The following is a 20889-nucleotide window of genomic DNA, read 5'->3' as shown; positions in this document are numbered from 1 at the left end:
GAGTCAAAAGGCAAACAAAAAAGTCTTACGAAATAGGAATTATTGGCCTAGCACTGAAAGGGTTCATTTAAAATTGATGTCTTATGAAACTTGGTATACGGTTATAAATAGCAATAAATTAAATGCAAAAAAATATCATTAAAAATATTGTTTTGTTTAAAAAAATAGTGACCATTTTTGTTTTTTATACTCGTTACTTAAATTACGTAAGGGTGTGGCTGTGTTGGGCACTACTCCTGAGGCAGCGGAGAATAGGGAAGAGTGGATAAGCATCGTTGGCAAGGCAAAATCCTTATAAGGTTTCAATGGCTAAGGAGGTAAGGTAACTTTAATTACTAATGGAAGATTGTATGAAACAATTTCAAAAATTAAGTTGTGGATTAAATAAAGATGGGTTTGAAAAAAAGACAAATTTGAGATGTAATTTATCTTGTTTTTTTTGCATGATTCTATTAAAATTATAAAATATATTTTATCACACTTTAATTATATCATAAACAAAAATCAGTCTTTACACAGAATTCTGACAGAGAAAATTTCAACATTATAAATACCAAGTCAATCACTTGAAGGGTGAAAGAAAAGGGAAAGGGTAATTTTGTAAAATATCTTCTGTTAGAATAAAAAAAAAGTTCCTTAACAAATTTAACATTTATTTGAAAATTAAATACTTTTTCCATGTCAAATCTTTACAAGACAACGAATTGACTTTGGCCAAAACCCATTTTCTTTTATAGCCTTTGCAAAACTATAAGTGCTAAACTACTAAGAATAGTGTCAAATTTTTGCCTTTTGATTTCTTTATTTGTCCTCATTAAATAGCTGTTGAAGGTATTTCTCAGCTTTTTTAGTATTAAGAAAATGTTAAATTGTGTATGCGGTTGAACATATAACCACTAACAATCTGAATTATTCGGTAAATTTAAAAAAAGTCTATATCAAATGGTCCAATGTACTCTCAGGCAGTTGGCAACTTCTCATAATACTTTGGCACTTGTTTCCTGTCCACCAAACAGCTGCCTCCTTCCATGCAAGTGATATGGAACTAGACATCTGAGAGATCCTAATACATCATTACATCTTAACTTAAATACATCTTACAATCCACAATAAATAACTTAATCAATAATAGGAATTTAACAATAATTTACTTATAAATACTCAGCTAAATAATTATTAAAATATGATATTTTCGCTAAACTACAGTGAAATGACCGGTTTTCGTTACATATTTATCACCTTCGAAAATTAACCATTACATTGATTACTACGGAAAAAGAATGTTTACTATACAAAAATAATGTTCATTGTTTACTATCTTTTTTCCGACGTAAACAAACAAAGATTTTTTATTGCTTTGTCAACTGTTACAATAATTTTCAACAGCCAAAACTGTACAACCAAAGTAAATACAGTACTAACTTTAAATTGAAGGCATAACCTAAAAAATACTATGAGTTTTGTAATGTCCGTAACTGTAATAAAGAAATATCCTACGTCTGTTTTGATGAAGAAAAAAGTAGTCTTTGTAGTGTATTAAATGTATAGTAACGTTCAAAACACGAGTGAAAGTGGATCTACACATATTCTCGACCATTTAAAGTGTTCGATAAATCTCGCTCTTCAAACAGGTCTCAAATATGTAATGACTCACTTTGTACTCTTGTTATGAAATATATTACCTGTAATGTACTAACTACAGAAATATTTACAATCAGTACTCTTATAACAAAATGTAAACTGTTTAGTTAAAGAAATCATTTGATTGCAATGTATTGAGATTTTAAGATATCTTGTGGTTTATTTACACACGGATTTTCAAAACCACTTGTCCCATCTAATAAAAACTATCACAGTTTTGAAATCATTCTATAATTTCTCATTGTTCTAAATTACATTAACTCTAAATTAACATTTAAGTTAACTTGTAACTGTACTAAAATCTAATTACAGTACATTTAAACATATATATATATATCTATCAACATTAAAATGGTCTCAAAGATAGGTAGAAGGAGTAAAATAAATTAAGTGATTCACTGAAATCGTTAATGTACATAACGGAGGAGGCAGGACTAGAGCTCTTGCGTCGCTGTTGCTGGTGGTTTTGGTTGATGCCGAAGTGAGCGATTCCGGTTGATTAGGCTTGACCTGTACTGCTCTCCTCGGATAGAAGCCCTGAATGAAGTCTTGGACACTGTTGACACTACGTTCCTTTGGAACACTGGGACTTCTTTGGGTTTCCTGAAACATTTTAAGTTTTTTTTATGAATAAGTTTTTTGTTTATTTATTTTTAAACACAAAATATTAATAAATTAATAAACAAGGATTACACAGAAATCAGTAATATTTACTTGCCATAGACGCAAAATCATCTAACACTGAAATAGGTTTTGTCCAAGCATACTTAAACATAACACAGCTACAACTATAAAAAAATAATTGCTTAAAAGAATAATTAATTAATTTAAAATAATACAACTAGTTAATTTATATATAATAAATGTAGAAGAATTGAAATTTCATCGTCAACCAACCCATTTCGTACTCATCCTGGAGGTTATCTTTGAGGTATGTATTAAGCAAATGAGTCATTGTGCTAAAAAAATAGTATGATTTTGTTTGTGTTTTTTCCGTATTTAGCAATTTGTATTCCTCAACGAGCAAAACCATCATACTTAAAACTAATGTTTAGTTTAGTCACAAGTACCCTTCTCCATAAAAAAAGTAAATTTTAAAAAATGTTATAATTTTAACTCATATTTTTTCTTTGCTTGGGTAGTGTCCCCCACCCTAGGGGGGGTCAGTGCTGCATTTAGGGTACTTGCGGCCCCAAGCCAAAGTAACCCAAGCAGCCCCTGCTCCTTAGGTTGAACTTCAATCCCCACAGCTGCGGCGAAATTGTGAATCGTGAACATTGCCTGTGATGACAGGACATCATTATCCTCACCTGTGATCGCGGGACATCATCATCGTTACTCATGATTGTAACGAAATTGTGAACATGAATTGATCACGGAACATCATTCTCGTCACCCATGGTCAAGGCAAATTTTCAATGTTAAGAAGTTAAAACTAAATTTTTGCCATGAATAATAATGTCTTTTACAATACGTTGCAGCCCTTTTTGCTTGTGGCCAAGTAGTAAATCTGGCACTGTGTGGGGTCTAAGGTTGCCTTATCACCACCACTCGCCCTAATTACGATTAGGTAAAACTTAGAATACACTAACTTAACACATGGGATGTCAAAGAAACTCTGATCTCTGCCAAAGTTCTCTCCGTCAGCCATCGTCTGAGGTAGTTCCTCGTCCATGGTCTCAGGCAAAAAGAGAGCCAAGACTCCGCCCAGGATACCCAGGACACCGAGGACCAGCAGAGGCAGGTGTGCACTGATGTTGGCCTACAAGGTACAAATATTACATTGTAGGACCATACTGACACAATTCTGTGTTCATGGCAAATAAATAAATTCTGCATTGTGCAGGAATAAAATGAAAGTCTAGGATCTAACTTATTCATAAATATTCTGGCAGTAAAAAACTGTTCTAATAATAAACAAATTTATTTTTATCTGAAATATCCTTAGAAACAGTTTTAGCGAATTTCCCATATAGGGAATAAGCTATTACCGTAGTACTCGTGGGAAGACCTGGACCTGGATTTACTTTTTCCTTTTTGAGGTCCCTAGAGGCCAAAAACACCATCTGTTCAAATTCATATATATATATACTAGCGGAATACCCGTGCTTCACTACGGAAACTTTCAGATTGGTTTAAATTGTTTTTAAATTAGTGTTTAAGTTCCAACAGCCTTTAGTCAACAATTCAGCTACAACCTGTTTTGCTCCAATCGATGTCATATCAAAGCAGCTATTATAATGTCTCACCCGGTCCATAAAGTGTGTTTGCTCCATCGATGTAATAACTCTACTGGATAGCGCGCTGTGTGGTGGAAAAACGGTCCGTTCCCACCAGTCTAATTGGTGGGATACCGAGGTGGACAGGCCGTATGAACCTCTGTCTTTTACACAAACATACTTTCACTCAACCTGCCCTGCTTCACTTATTTGCCAACGTAAAAATTTAAAATTTTTATTTTTATTTTCTGGAAAAGACAGTGCTTTTTACTGTATAGTTTGTGTTAACCTAAACATATTTTTTATAATTTATTTAGGCAAATAAAAATTGATGATCGTTTTTTAACACAACTAAAAATATGAAAAATGTAGTAAGCGAGGAACTTTTTTGGTCAGGAAAAAAATTCCTGCGGCAAAGTTTTAGATTAAAGTATGAATTTTATTTGTTATTTGAAGCTTTTTTCGATACGGAGTTTTCTTCTATCATTTTTAAGCGATTGAAAGTAGGCATAAAATCGCTTGGCGCGACATTGGCGCTAGGAGTTTGACCGGCTAGGCATCAGTTTACGGGATTTGGATACTGAGTTTCTGGCATTTAATTATCATTATACACATTAAATATGTCATTACATTACGAAGGATGGGTAACTAAATTTACAAGCGTATGTTTATGAATTTTATTGCTTAACGTAGTCTATAGTTTAAAAAAAAATCGTTGAATCAAAGAATACATTTTGGATTCACAGTACAGTAGTAGAGTGAAAATTTAAAAACGTACGTTTTCAGGAAAAGCACTTTGCAACTATTTTTCCCCTTTTTTCAAAACTTTTATTATTTTTTTTATTTCATTAACATTTGAAGTTTCATAAAATGTCCATGGTAACGCAATATCTTTGGTAGTTTTCTTTTTTAAGAGCATCTTTAGTAGAAAAACACAAAATCCTGTCACGACCATAACGGACGTTTAAATGAATATTAAAAATAGTCAATATTATTTTTATAACTATGTTTTGCTATAAACTAATTTACTTTTATGACCATTATACAATAAAAAGGTCACTGAGCTTGTGGTATATTTGGTCTTTCTAGAAAAAAATAAAAAAAAGCTCAAAAAATAGAAAAAAGCCAATAAAATCTTTTTAAGTTTGTATAACTCCGAAAAAACTTACCTGAGACCCGAAAAACCGTTATGTTTGTATAGAGGTGTGCTTCTTTTGTGTATAAAACATTGAAATATGACGATATTTTAATTTTTGAAATTTTTATAATAGAATTCATAAACGTGATGGTCAGGGACAAGCAGTACGGTCGTGAATTGTCTGGAATAATCTAAATCTTTCTAAACAATCCTTCAATTATACTGTTAGTTATAATAAAAATATGTGTTTCAATTGAACTAAACTGTTCAATTTACAATTATATTAAAGTTATTGTCACGACCAAACACACTATAATCCATAAGGCTGGATTGGTCGTGAAAAAAACCGCGATGGTCGTGAAACTTTGGTCGTGAAATTACGTGTTATTTGGCTCTGTTCTGGCGGTAGCCCTGCACCTCATGTTCGAGGATACAAAGTGGACTTCTAGGTTAATCTAGCAATTGAAATATCTTATAAACAAAAATTAACACCATGTCTACTTCATCGAATGACTACGTACGGTCATGGACACACCAAAATTACAAAAAACACAATCTTTCCTTTATTAATCTTATAATTCCTCCTTTCAACTCAAAACGACCGGCACTACAATCCTGACGTACACCCCGAACTAGTCTCTAAAACCAACTGACTCCATTGACGCCAGGCTTGCCACTGTCGTGCTCCAAAGTTGAAAATTCTTCCCAAATGGTCGTGACGCCAAATCGAGGGACAGACTTATTTTGTCATGGTAGTCAGTCTGCAATGACAACAAAATTATAATATGCTCCTTTTTTGTAAGTTTAATAACCATTGATGACATAAAAATATGGCTTTATATATTTCGGCATGAATAATTAGTCTAAAAACAGCGTGAAAGTTGGAAAATGTACCCTAGGGACACGTCATGGTCGTGAATTTCGAGACTTTAAAAATACGAAAAAAATACCTAGAACCTATTTAAAACCAGATAAATGTGTGTAACGTGTTGCCCCCGTCCCAAAAAATATTAAAACACATAATAATAAACTACAAATCCAGTATCTACGAAGTAAAAGGACAGGGACATGAAAACGTACGTTTTTAAATTTTCACTCAGTATTTATTATTAATGTGAGAAAATATTTTGCAATTATTTTACTTTATTGAGAATAATCAATGAATTGGAGATATTGGCATAAAATATTATACACTCCTTTTATTTAACAACATATAATATATTTTACAAACACGTACGACAAAGAAACATACTGTAATATAACCAAAATGTACCTTACATGTTGCTAAGTCTCTGAATAATAATTGGGGCTCACAGCAGCAAATGATGACATGCTTATGTGATAGAATAATTATTGTGATATTTTGTTCTGACCAATGTTCAAATAGGTTATAAATAAATCTAACTCTTTCATAACATCACTAAATTTCTTCTGATATTTACTTGTGATGCATAGTCTGTAAAGTGTGAGCAAGTAATTAGATTAATTATATCTGTTTACAAACCTCCTTAAGTTCGTTATAATAAATTTTACTCGTAATATGTCCACAAAACTAACATAGCAATACACGGCGAGAGCGGGCACGACGCTCGGCACTAGGGTGACTCATGCCTTTTATCCCCACTCCTCGCAGACAGAGCGAGGAAGCGGCGGACCATTTTTCGAGCCCTACTTCAACCTCAGCGCGCAATCCAGGGAGTTATTATACATCGATGGTTTGCTCAGGGTGGTGGCCCATGACCAGACTGAATAAAGGTTTAGGTAGGTGCTGCAAAGGTAGTATCTGCACCATTGCAGTACATGCCCGGTGTTTCTTCTTTCCATTTTAAGGCTTTGCAGTACTTACAATTGAACATCATAATATTCACCTATCACCACCGAGCTATCTCCTTCATAGTCTCTTTTCAGGATTATATGTCATTATTTATAGATGTTTCACCATCCATTGAATCTTTGGCAAATGTATTTCAGGATGAGTTTGTTCATACCTTTTGCTTGCGTTTTTCAGCTGCTCTCTTCTTTGTTTGTCTGTGCACCTGCTACACAGTTTACGCCTTAATGTATTTTATTGAGATTCCGGAATCGGCTGACGATTGGGAGAAGCGGGCTTTTTTTGTGGCTCTAAAACGTCGAAGTGCCCGCTAGACAGGGATTGTGTAAATCTGAGTCTTTTCACGGGATTACGTTTATCACTAAACTTGACATATAATTCACTATTCTGATAAACCTCGAAAACAAATTTGAATAGTTGTGAAGCTACAACCAGCTCACACAAACCACCAAAGGTAAACGGCTTGGACATTTAACAGAAGTATTCCCTTGAATTGGGGTAATTATTCCCGTCACTGTCGTAGAATAAGATTGAGAAGTAGTCCCAGTTCATCACATTTTCAACAATTGTCAACACAACACGCTTTGTCTCCTCTGATGTGAATGAAAGGCCTATGGTGTGGAACGAACTTGCCATTAAAATTTAAAACAACAGTGTCCATACAGTAGACCCCCTCTTAACCGACCTCGTATTAACCGATAATCGGATTATCCGCCTTCGATCGTTATACAGGGTGATTACCGAGAAACGCATGTTTTTCAAATAACGAGTACTCAGGTAATTCAGAGCAAAAAATGTATTTATGAGTAGAAAAACAGTGTACACAATATGCAATTTCAGAATAAAATTACTTGCAATTTAGCATTTAAAAATTACATTTCTAACGTGGTGGTTAGAGAACATTGATAATTTTACGGGTCGCCTTCTGCTTTGATACAGCGTTGAAGGTGTTCCTTAAACCTTTCTACGGAATTCGCTAACATATCTCTAGGAATGGCGTTGATTTCCTGGCGAATAGCTTCTTTAAGTTCCTGTATTGTTTTGGTTTGTTTATGTAAACTCTAGATTTTAAAAATCCCCATAGAAAGAAATCTGGAATTTTAAGACCTGGTGAGCGCTTGGCCATGTGACACCACCAAAACGTGGGATAACTCTTTTAGGTAATGTTTGCCGAAGGAATTCCATTCTAATGCGAGCTGTATGGACTGTTGCCCCATCTTGTTGGAACCATACGTCATTACGTATCTCGACACGTTGATGGCGCAGTTCCGGCAAGAAATGTTCTTCCAACATGTCTAGGTACCGTTGTTAATTCACTGTCACTGCTCTGCCGTCGCGGCTAGGACTCTGAGCTGTTGCTAGGCGCACTCTTTCAACTGTCTCAGGGGTACTAACTGTCCTTGCCAGTCCAGGAGGTTTTCTCTTAAGCAGAGATCTAATTGAGTTTTACATTATGTATCAAATGCAATATCGTGTTACGATCAGGGGTAGCACCATGCTGTGCAATGTTAAAATGTGTATGAAAGTCTCGCCGAGTCTGAGTGACTGATTCACTATTTGCGTAATATCGTCGCATGACAAACATAAGATGCTCAAGGTCCCACATCTCGGCAAAAATTGAAACTGCACACTTTCTTCTACACATCGCAACAACTTCTGGCCGTCGCCGAACGATATTCCTTATGTACTACGAATGTCAAAAACATGTGTTTCCCAGTAATCACCCTGTATAATACAGTTTGTTTTAACCGACCTTGCTTTGATAGCAGTTCGGCTTAACCGCCGCTTTCTAGGAATCTCAGCATTTCCGCTCCCACGCTGGGCGATGAGAACTGAACCATACGCTTATCTCCACAGGATATGACTAAGAATAAGTTATTTTGTATTTATCACAAAAAGTATAGCATAACCTATTGTCAGTTTGTCATCATCGTTTGTGGCTCGAGCACATCTGATCTGATTTGTTATCTGTGCGGCAAATTTATAACATCATAAAGCGCGTTACGATTTTGAGAACTGATTATCTTATCGCTGGAGTAAACAAACAACACAACTTCTAGGGAGGGCAGGGAAGGGGGGTTAACAACTCCAAGGTCAAGATAGTTTTTGTGCCTGCCTCCAGTGAGAGGCTATAAATAAACATCCTGTCTTGTAACAAAATGGTTGCTTGTATCTTTAATTTTGACAAAAGCTTCTATACTGTATTGCGATGGATTTGGAAAGCATAAATGAATACATTACACTACTAAAGTTATTTAAATAGGAATTTTTATTGACTCTTGCCTAGTATTATAATATATTCCACTGAAAGTAGGCCTATTTGACCAGGGCCGGTTCTAGAAATTTTTCAGAGTTAAGCGAACACCCGAATCAGCACCACTTAATTCACCCCCCCCCCCCCCAACCCATGAACATAACTTGTGACCGTATAACCGTATTTGTGAATTTTTTCCCAATAATTTTGGGTTAGAAGAATACTTGCAATAAAAGACTGTTTATAATCCGCAGAAGTTTAACATTTTTACACTTTTACTCATCATACCTTAGCAAAACCAAGGCCACACTAAAAAAAAACAGGCAGTAATGCTCGTCAAGCATGACGTCACGATAGAAGACGGCAATGACGTAATGTTTGCCGTTTGTGATCAGCTGCCTGTTTTAATCTTTCTTTAGAAAATAAATAAATACGTCATTGCCGTCTTCTATCGTGACTTCTTTGGGCTGACTGGACTCGCCACCAGATAATTTCAACAAAAATCTACTCATTGATTTGGCTTGTTTTTTTATCTTCCTCTTCCAAATTTGCCTTACGCTTTCTATAATAAGTGCCAGACATTTTCTTTTTTTATGCCATTGTTTTCTTAGTATCGGCTCTCAAAGATATTTTACTAATTTATTCAGTTTATACTTTCTTCTTATTTAATGCACTAATTATAAATTAAACTTAAAACACTCGTAATCATTCACTTATCAACAATCATGAATCATCAAACGCCAATACGATGCCGATACGGTATACGTATAAAACTAAAAGAGTGCAATACAACGTAATGCTCTGCTCTAGGATAAGAGGCAGAAGGGAGGGAAGGAAGGGGAAAGTTTCTTGTTGTGACAAGTGGCGCTGCGCGCTTGCTTATCTCTATCTCGAGCATGAGTGAGTCGTGAAATGAAACCCACAGGTACCGCGCTGTACGTTGCCGTCGTTGCCGAGCGTCAGCTCATTACGAAACTGAAAATGGTATTGAGTCCTTGAGTTGTAGTGCTGTATACACATTTTTCAAGTGCTGTTGGTACAAACAGAATAAATGCCTTTATTGTGGTGCTTTAAAAAATTGAACTCTGAGCGAAAAAAAACAACAAAATTACGTTGTTCACGTAAAAAAATTTGTTCCGTTGGCGCCAGGGCGCCACTTTTTCATGGCGCCATATGCGGCCGCGTAGTTCGCGTATGGGCTAAACCGGCCCTGTATTTGACTTAACCGTGTTTTGTGTTTATTTGTGACTTTTCTATCAATACGAAAAAGGAGATAAGATTAGTTTATTTAAAATAATGAAAGTATGACTTTAAAATAATGATTATGTAATTCCAAATAAATAGCACTTCATTATGTTATGATTTTAGGGATTGCCCGTTTTGAGTTATCCGACCTTTTGAGTTATCCGACCTAGGTCCGGTCCCATTAGGGTCGGTTAAGAGGGAGTCTACTGTACTATGAAACGGTTTAAACAACAACAAAAATATTAACAGAGCTATATATCACAAGTTCTTGCTTAAAAAGTAAAATGCAATAAAAAAACTAAGTTCAATTCTACTTACTTCAACACTAATCAAACATATTAGAAAGTTGATAAAACTAAAATGACACAATAAGTTAGGTTAATTTCACTGACACACAACTATGATGTTTATATGGTCTGAAAATAATAACCTTAGTAAACTTAATTTTTATTCTAACAGCTGATGATTAAATAAATTGCAGACAAATCTAAGCAAAAACCTAAAACAAATTATTCTCCCACGAACTCCATGCTAACTTTGACCTTCTGTGGGGCGGGGCCCATTGGGAATTTTGTAAAATCGCTTCTTACTGTCTGCTTACGCTATGAGAGGAATATGTATGCAAAAACTCATGCTTCTAGGTGCTATGGTTTGGCCTGTGCGTTGATTGGAATTTCGCATTTATATATACTAGAGATCGTCCAGTGGTCGAAAACTCGACCAAAAATATGTAAATTAAATGAAATGAAAAAAATAAAATAAAATGAAAAATGCTTTATTTATTCAGGCAAAGTTAGGGCCACATGGCCGTTTCTTACACTATGTAATGTACAGTGTAAACCCCACACTGTAAATAAAACATGTGATTGGAATTTGTTTTGATTTTTGTCTAAATTTTGTTGTTATTTCGTCACCATCGTGACAATCCGTAAGGCCCATGTTAATTTTTTGAAGTTTTCAAGTTCATATTTTGTGCTTATTTTTGAGCCTATTTTAAATTATAAAGGGATTCTGCACATCTACAGGAAAATATCTTTCTAACAGTATGCGTAGATTTTCCCTAAGATGCACACGAGCTGAGAAAAAAGGTTTTAAAGAAACAGGCTTGCCTATTAATATATAGATAGATAGATAGATGTGTCCGTTAGCACAATAACTCGAGAAATAATGGTCCAATTTTGATGAAATTTGGTACAAACATGTAAACCTACATTAATTGGAACGGGGTTTGCAAACCAGCATGATCGGACTATGGGAACCGGGGTTTATGGGGTGGGGTAAAAATAGGTTTTTCCCATTTTTGACCCTAAAAACACAAAATTTCAAAATTCATTTCCAAACCATTTTGTAGAGCTTAAAAGACAAATAATTTAGGTATGTTATTTGTTAATGGTCACAAAGAAAATTCCAAAATTTTGTAAATTTAAATTTTCAATGTTATTCTTATGGAGAATAAGTCAACTACTGATGAAGTTTGCTTGTTTATGAACATATTTTGATCAAATTTGGAAAATACATTCATTTGTTACTAAACTACAGTATTAACATTTTACAACAAAAACACTATTTACCCTCCCTGTTGCAGCACACCTATGTACTTGTTAAACTAATTCTATTTAAATAGGGAATAAATGTGACATTTTAAGGAGACATTTTAGTGTAAATCCAATGAGGCAAATGGAAATTCGCTAAGTCTGCAGGTTTGCTGCGGTGGGGGTATTTTTAATCTTGGCAAAGAAAAGGTGTTTAGGTGTTAGACATTAAGCAAACAATGTTTTATTCTTTAATATTATCTATATAATTAATACGCTACATGAAACTTTGTTGGTTGAACTCCTCCGCCATTTCTTAACCGATTTTATCCATTGATGTCTCATTGGAAAGAGCGTGTCGCGTAGATTTGCAAACTGACCTTACATTTTTGAAAAAGTCCCTAGGGCTCTGCCCCAGTGGCTGTTAAAGTTCCCATGTTATACTTATGAAGAACATAATTGAACACTTTGATCAGCTGTATAATTTAATTGCTGTTATTTATTATTCAATTCAATGAAACGCATTGGGTACATTTACTGATTTTGTTGAAATTAAATATTTACTATTTTAATTTACAATCGTATATATTACAATGTAAAAAATCGAGAAAGCATGGGCAATTTGATATATTTTACCAAATAAGAAAAATGAATTGACATAGTACTGTATTTCTTGAGAAATCATTGAAAGAACCGATTTGTTATCCATGGAAACATAGCAAAGTCATAGAACGCCACCAAGTAGAAGAAATAGAGATTAAAAAAAAATTACCATCGTTATCATCCTATATAATGAAAAACACCTACAGCTACAATATGAAGATTCCCACAAACAATGAACAAGGATGTTAGCCAAAGTGCTACTATTTTGTAGGAAACATGGACCTAACTTTATGATGATTGTCAAAGGAAATCCCTATAAGTCTGAATTAAACTGGTGCGGCAAGGACATTAATCATTAAATATATGTTTTCATAAAAGTCAAGTGATTTTAAAAGAATGTAACTACCATCCAAGAAACCTTAATAAAACTTTCAATGAAAGATTCACATTATTCACATTATTATTCACATTTAAGGGAAACAAAAAACCATCTGAACGACATTAGGCCTTTCAATTATGAATTTTTTTAGGTAAATATAGTTTACGATATAACAGTAACTATAGCCAAATGAATGCCAATTTATAAAATTGCGACAGAGAGGCTATGCAGAAAATCAGATAGTTATTAGTCATGTAAACAAAATGTTATCGCTATGAAAAATTGACTGAAATTTGTAAACGTACTGGCGACAATGGGTGGTACCATGCAGACTACATTATCATTGACGAAGATCAACATGGACAACCTAATACGGCTATAAGTGGGAAACATTTAAAAAACCAGATCAGCTTTTGAAAAATGATAAAATATTTACAAGAAATGTTGATTGTATGGAATTGTTAGGTACGCAATCTATAAGTTGAGTCTTTTAAACTTATCAGAAATTATGATGACTTTTATTTGTTTTTAAGTAACTTACTTCTTTGCAATTGTTCGATTTCGAGCAACAAGTACACTAGTAAATCATTCATTTGGTTCCCCACCAATCCATCAACTCAACTACCCTTCTCTTTATCATTATTAGACTTCTTTGGATATACACATTTAAAACAAAAGTGTGAATTTAAGAATTAAGATATACACATAACTTACCAGATATACCACGAAAGGTGCCAGGATGCTTGCCACGTATCCCATGATGTGTATTAGAGCCACACCCTGAGCTCTGACCACTGTAGGCAGTAACTCAGCAGCGTACTGCAGTCCAATGTTATACGAGATGTTGACACTGAATCTTCCCATGATGGCTAGTGATGCTGAGGGTACACCTGTAGTTAAAGTAGCATACATTGGTCTTATGCCTTATTTAGACATTTTGTATCTTACTGCGCTAACAGACAGTAATTATGATAGATTCTGAAATTATGGCGAGCCAGTAACTCCAACTCTTTTGGTAGTGCACCACCTGTGAAACCAAGGCAGCCATGCTGTAAGTTAACTTAAAAACTTAAAATTTATCAGTACAGTATATTCTCATTCAGAACCATCTCATCTTTTGCTTTGCTTGATACATTACATGCACAGAGAGGCCCATGTTTAGTGGCAAATGCAAGGTCAAGAGAGCATTCCTTTACTAAAAAAATATAAAAAATTAAATGTTATTAGCTTTTTACACACAGGTAACTTATCAAGCAGCAGCAAGCAAACCTCACACTCTTGAAATTAACTTTTGTCTGGTCCAAAGAAAATGTCGAAGTGGATATTTTATATTGGAACCAGCTTCAATTATTTTCTGAAGTGACAACCTCTTTAGGTGACAACCTAATTGATCAATTTATTTCTAGGTTATCCTTTAAAATTGCGTATAGAACACCCCCACCAAAAAAAACCCTGCAGAATAAGCGAATTTCAATTTGTCTGATTGGAATTTTACTAGTGGCGTGAATAACACCCCTGCAACCCCCATAGTGCGGGGGGGGGGGGGCGCTGAGGTCTGACTGTCACCGCTCACTGCCATCATAGAAAAGGTGACGTTGTTTCCGTGACCGTGGGAGGCGTTGATGATGTCTTCAAGAGCAAAGGAGATATTAAAGATTTTGCCACAATTGCGGAAAAAGACTTCTCCGTTTTCGTGACCGTCGGAGACGATGATTATGTTTTCAAAACCAAAGAAGATATTCATTATTTTACCGCAATCACGGAAAAAGATGTCGCCCTTTCCGTGACTGCGGGAGACGAAGATGATATCTTCAAGACCAAAGAAGATATTCGTGATTTTGCCGCAATCGCGGGAAGAGATGACGTTTCCATGACCGCAGGAGATGATGATCGCAGGATATACAAGATTTTGCTGCAATCACTTAAAACGATGACGATGTTTCCATGACCGAGGGAGACGATGAAAAAAGTCTGCAAGAGGTTTTTTTATTTTAACACAATCTCGGTTTTGCTGTGGTAAACGATTTAAACATAAGAAAATTAAAATTCATTTTCATAGCCCTAGCGTGATATGACATATAATGATTAAAACATACCTCGTCAGACAATCCTTAACATGTAGTCTCGAAATTGCTACATATGTTTCGGCGGTTATTTACTGATCTCCACCATTGTTAGGCAAACAAAAGGATCCACTTTATGTGTTGTCAGAATAAATAAATAAAACACACATTTTACAAAACATAAAAACGAAAATGATAGGCCTATCAATTACACGCACTGCCGTGGACATGGCAGGAAGCAGACTCCTAAACATCAGTGGTGATGTGCTGTGGGGGAAGGGGCGCCAACCGCTTGTACTGCAAGGGGGGGGGGCACCGCTTGATATACTTTCGCCACTGAATTTTCCTAAAATATTTCCATAAATTAGACAAATAACAAATATACCCCATTTAAATAACATTTGATTTAACGAGTGCTTAGGTTAGGTTTGATACTACAGGGAAGGTAAAGTGTTTTTTTTTTATCAAAAGGTGAATAGTATCTATAGGATGAAATCTATACTATTATAAAAAAGAGGTGGTTGCTGTATGTGTGTATGGGAAAAGTAAACTCGAAAAATACTGGTCGGATTGGGCTGAAATTCGGCATGATGATAGCTCACATTCCCGATTAACATATAGGCATATTCTTATTTCAAAAATCCTTTCGGGCTCCGCCCCAGTGGCTCTGGAGTTTCCCATGTTAACCTTATGAGAAATGGAATTATTGAATCTTAACAGCTGTTTCAATTAAACAAGTTGGTTCTGTTCTATGATGTTCAATAGCATTAAAGTTACAAGGATTACCAACAGGGTGCAGCACTATTATTTCTTTTACATTTATGACAACAGCTAATTTGCAACCAAAAGGTGAGTGAACGTAGCGAACGAACTGCGACCTGGAGGCGAGTTAGCGTAGCGAACGAGCTAACCTGAAGGCAAGTGAGCGCAGCGAACGAGCTCCAACCTAAAGGTGAGTGAGCGTAGCGAACGAGCTCCAACTTAAAGGTGAGTGAGCGTAGCGAACAAACTTCAACCAGGACGTGATTGAGCCATGCGAACGAGATAATCTTGAAAATTAAGAAGTTAAACGGGGCAAAGCCCGCGGGTTACAGCTAGTCATAAATAAATAAATTTGCTAAATTTGATCAACATCCATACATCCATGAGCACGAGCATTTTCCACTACAATTTTCTTTTTCTCCATAAGAATAACATGGGAATCTTAAATGTAACCATATAAATAATATTATACTAGTGGTTGTACAGTGGTCGAAAACTCAACCAAAAATATGTAATATACAGCAGAATTCTCTATTTTCACCCCATGCTGTAAATAACACATGTGATCTGAATTTCTTCCATTTGTTTTGATTTTCTACTTAAATATTTTGTTGTTTTTGTCAATCACCAGCATGGCAACCCATAAGGCCCAAGTTAATAAAAAAAATATTCATTTTTGTACTTATTTTTGAGACTATTTCAATTTGTAAAGGGATTCTGCACATCTAGAGAACAATATCTTTCTAACAGTATGTGTAGATTTTCCCTGTGATGCACAAGAGCTGAGAAAAAAGGTTTTAAAGAAACATACTTGCCTATTAATATACAGGGTTAGTAAAAAGTCTGGAAACCCCCTGTTAATTTTTTAACGGCTCATACTACAATAACTAAACTCGGCACACCTTTATGGCATGGTATGAAGTGATTTTTGGGCATAACTGCCACTCGGTGTACATCCCCAAAATGGGGGATGTTGGGGGGAACTAAAAAATTTCAAACGGTAAGACCCATCAAGTGGCCCCTCATTTTGAAGGTCCTGGTAAAAGAAAACTAACAACACAAACTAGAGGTCTCTATCTCAATCCAGTAAAAAATGGCAGCCAATTGAAATTCTCAGAAGTTAAAATTAACTTACAGCTTTCCAAGTCTGGAGACCCCCTGTAAATTTTGTAACGGCTCACACTAGGAAAACTATACTCTACACACCCATATAGAATGTTATGAAGTACTTTTTGAGCCTAAAGCTACTTGGTTCCCAAGCCCAAAATGGGGGATTTTGGGGGGAACTAAAAAATTTTAAATGTTAAGCCCCATTGAGTAACCCCTCATTTTGAAGGTCATGATAAGAGAAAACGAACAATGCAAACTAGATTGTTCTATCACAGTAAACTATGGCAGCCAATTGAATATACAATTCCAAGTTAATTCTGATTTATACAGATTTTAATCAGCTATCAATTTTTACTGGATCGAGATAGAGACCTCTAGTTTTTGCGTTGTTAGTTTTCTTTTTCACGACCTTCAAAATGAGGGGTCACTCGATGGGGCTTAACGCTAAAATTTTTGAGTTTCCCCCAAAATCCCCCATTTTGGGTTTGGGAACCAAGTAGCTATTAGGCTCAAACAGTACTTCACAACATGCCATAAAGGTGTGTAGAGTTTAGTTTTGCTAGTGTGAGCCGTTACAAAATTTACAGGGGGTCTCCAGACTTTTTACTTACCCTGTATAGATAGATACCAATATATTATAACCAATCTACAGTTTTTTGGAATTTTCTCCGCAACGTTTAATTGTGCAACAACGCTTCAATAAAAAAATTTTTTAAGCCTCACAAGATGGTTGCATTAAAAATCAAGCATTTCCTGGTTTTAAGGGTAAAAATGTTCAAAAAACAATTTTCGAACATTTCAAGCCCCCATAATACCACCTTCTTGTGACCCATGAGAATCTGACCAAAATTACTTGAATTATCGTGTTCACAGACACACACACAGACACACATATAAATATATAAATTAAAATTAAAATAGGTCAAACATATTTTCTACAAGTTTGAAATTGTTAACATAGCAGCCTTTTGTTCCCACTAAGCATTTATCATTTCTGTAGCATGATTGGTAATGGTAATATACTGAAATACCTACTGTAAGTGAAGTGTCAAATGTACCTGTGGGTACAGCTGTGGCTAAGAGACTGAAGATACCACTAAGCACCATGGAGCCACAAGCTAGCCAACGTCTGCCCCAGCGGTCCAGGACCAAGGTGAGGAGCGTGTCAGCTGGAAGCTCTGTAGCGGAGGCTAATGTGAACGTCAGGAACACATCTAGGCCCAACGCTCCCACATTACGAACATGTCCATCAAACACCAGCGATATAGCCATCCTTTATTGGGATAATGTCTCATTAAAACAGGTTTTATTTCTATAAACGGTAGCATTAATGTATTATTTGTAATTTTTATTGTAATTTCTTAAAATGTTCTTTTGCTGAATCATCTCGATTAAGCTTAAGCATCTGATAGCCTCTTTTTGCCTCTTCAGAATGCCATATCCATATTACATTTTTTTTCTTGACCCATATAATGCTAAACCGAATGAAATATGAGAGTGAATGTGAGCAAAATACATACTTTTTAGGGTTTTCAAAATCCAATAAAAGGATATTTAAAGGATAGGATATAATTTAAAATCATTTTCCATTCAAATAAAAAAGTGGTTATTTGAGAACACAAATATAGATTTTTTAAATAGTGTTGTAACATAAAGAATTTTTTATATAAATATTTGCAAATTTAACGTTTTGTGTTGTAATTATTGAATCTGCATATATTGTTTTAAATTGCTGATTTACATTAGTTTATACTGCTTATATAGGATTCATTTTTTAATATATTTTTATTGTGATTATCTATTATTTTTATAACTAGTGTCCCTTTTGCTCGAATTCGAGCAATTGCTAAGTATTACAGGCATTATTTTAAAACGAATTTCAATCAAGTCAGCAAATGTTTGTAGCAAACTGTTAATTTAGCAAACTTATTGACTGTTTACAATTAACATATGCTCTTCTTCTTACTTTTGATTTCTGACAACAGCTGGAGTTTCATAACAATTTTTGTTTCCAATGTTAATCTTATGGAGAAATACACAACTTTAAAGGGCTCCAGGGCCTCACTCTCTAATTATTTCCTTAAAAAGAAAGTTTCCTGCACAACTTCACGTTACGCTCTTTCCAATGACACCAAAAACACGACAATCGGTTCAGTAGTTTCAGAGGAGTAATTGTCACAAAAAATCTGCTTGCGTATTAAATAAGTATAGATATTGTTATTTTGTTTAATTTAACAACTGTCATCAAGACGCCACAGAGAGCGGCAAGGTGTTTTTCATGTGTGGGCTGGACTGAAAATTTATAGAATGTACATTATATTTTTAATTTTTATTGAACGTTGTCACAATTAACTCTGTGGCAACGTAATTCCGAGTTTTTATTTGATTTGTATTTTATGTAATTATGGTGGAATAAATCATTATTTCATTATTTCATATTTTTGATAATGCGAAAATTCCGGAGTTTGTTTTGGTTAAAACTTTCTGTGTGTGTTTATCCCAATTAAAATTTTCATCTATTGTTAAAACCAGAAAGTTGATTTGATTTTCCTTTTGAATGTAATTTGAGTTGTAAGTTATTTTTGGCTCTTTTGTAATTTTCTTCTGTGCTGTTCTGAAATTTATAAATTTAGTTTTTTTGTGAATTTAATAATAAACTATGATTGTAGAAATAGTTTCCAATATTCTCTAATTCTAAATATGTAAAAATTTCAGTTTCTTCTGGAGAGTTAGATGATACAATCAAATTAGAATCATCAGCGTAAAGACATAATTTAGAATTTTGCTTGTAGGTTAAAGTATCTTCCATGCCCTTAAGGTAACACAAAAAAGCAAAGGCTCCAAAATTGAACATTTGTGGCACCCCAAATTTAATTGGTTGATAAGTTGATGATGATTTGATAATTCTATTATGATTTGTCAAACGGGTAATTTCCACGAATTGAGATCTATTTGTCAAATAGGAAGAAAACCAATTAAGAGCTCTTTTAGATATTCCAATTATTTTAAGTTTTTATAGTAATTATCTATTTTTTACACTATCAAACACTTTAGAAAGGTCTATAAATATGCCAATGTCCTTTGTCTACTGATTCAATGACTGATTCGATAAAAGAAACAGCTGCGCTCACAACTGATCTTCGATTCCAGAATCCATGCTGATTATCATCCAAAATATTACATTTTTCCAAATACTCTGAGAATTATAAGTCAATAAGGCATAATAATAATAAATAATGATAACTAATCGTAATAATAATGATTTTTTAAAAATGGTAATGATAGATAATTATAGAAGGCTTTTTCATACACTTTAAAAATTGAAGGAAGAACAGATACTGGGCGATAATTGGATATATTTTCAGGGTGATTTTTTGATGTAAAGGAATTATTTTTGCCTGCTTTAATATGTTAGGAAAAATGCCTGAAACAAACGAAGAATTGATCAGATGACATACAATTTTGCTGATGTAGGTTTTTGCAGCCTTTATAATTGTTACAGGAATTTCATCATGCCCACTGGAGTGTTTATTTTTTAAAGATTGAATGATTTTTTCACCTCCCTTTCAGTGATCGGTTTCAGCTCAAATTTTGGCTTTACAAACAAGTCATCGATAAAATCAGCTTTCACATCAGCCGTCACATTCTGACTGTTACAATTTAACCTTCCATCGGGCGCATCACGGAAGTTACCTCCGGGTCACTATTTTTTTTTGTTATAAAAACCATAGTATGTGTTCGGCTGGTCTGTGGCCTGATTTACTTCACGAACCACTTACAATAGGTGTTTTATTTCAAACACCATTGCATTTTTTTCTAAAGAGCTTTGACAAAGTAAGTTGTCCTTGTGAAATAATTATCTTTTAACGAATTTCCCATATAGGGAATAAGCTATTACCGTAGTACTCATGGTAAGACCTGGACCCGGGACCGATTTAATTTTTCATTTTGAGGTCCCTAGAGGCCAAAAACACCATCCGTTCAAATTCATATATATATATGTAAAAAATATTGATAGTAAAACACAGTTCAGATCCACTCTGAAGACCTGGTTAAAAACAAACATTTTTTTTTCTATAGAATGTTATTTAAATAGGGACGTTAAGTTAGAT

General features: G+C 34.6%; 1 protein-coding gene across 2 annotated transcripts in view; it reads right to left on the bottom strand.

The window, feature by feature from the left end:
• Positions 1–1528: 1528 nt before the first annotated feature.
• LOC128983599 (organic cation transporter protein) overlaps positions 1529–20889 on the bottom strand; it is a 97101-nt gene continuing 77740 nt past the window's right edge. For both annotated transcript variants that reach the window (XM_054402945.1, XM_054402946.1), the window contains 4 exons: positions 17836–18050; positions 13557–13732; positions 3234–3403; positions 1529–2244 (listed from right to left, as the gene is read on the bottom strand). In XM_054402945.1, coding sequence (XP_054258920.1) covers positions 2076–2244; positions 3234–3403; positions 13557–13732; positions 17836–18050 — 730 coding nt within the window. In that variant the 3' untranslated portion in view covers positions 1529–2075. The remainder of the gene's footprint in view (positions 2245–3233; positions 3404–13556; positions 13733–17835; positions 18051–20889) is intronic.

This window comes from Macrosteles quadrilineatus, unplaced genomic scaffold (genome assembly GCF_028750875.1).
Source record: "Macrosteles quadrilineatus isolate MER2022 unplaced genomic scaffold, UCM_ALF_1.0 Scaffold_1__1_contigs__length_201487025, whole genome shotgun sequence".
NCBI lineage: Eukaryota > Metazoa > Arthropoda > Insecta > Hemiptera > Cicadellidae > Macrosteles > Macrosteles quadrilineatus.
Note: the sequence above shows the minus strand (reverse complement) of the source record. Positions and strands in the feature narration are given on the sequence as shown.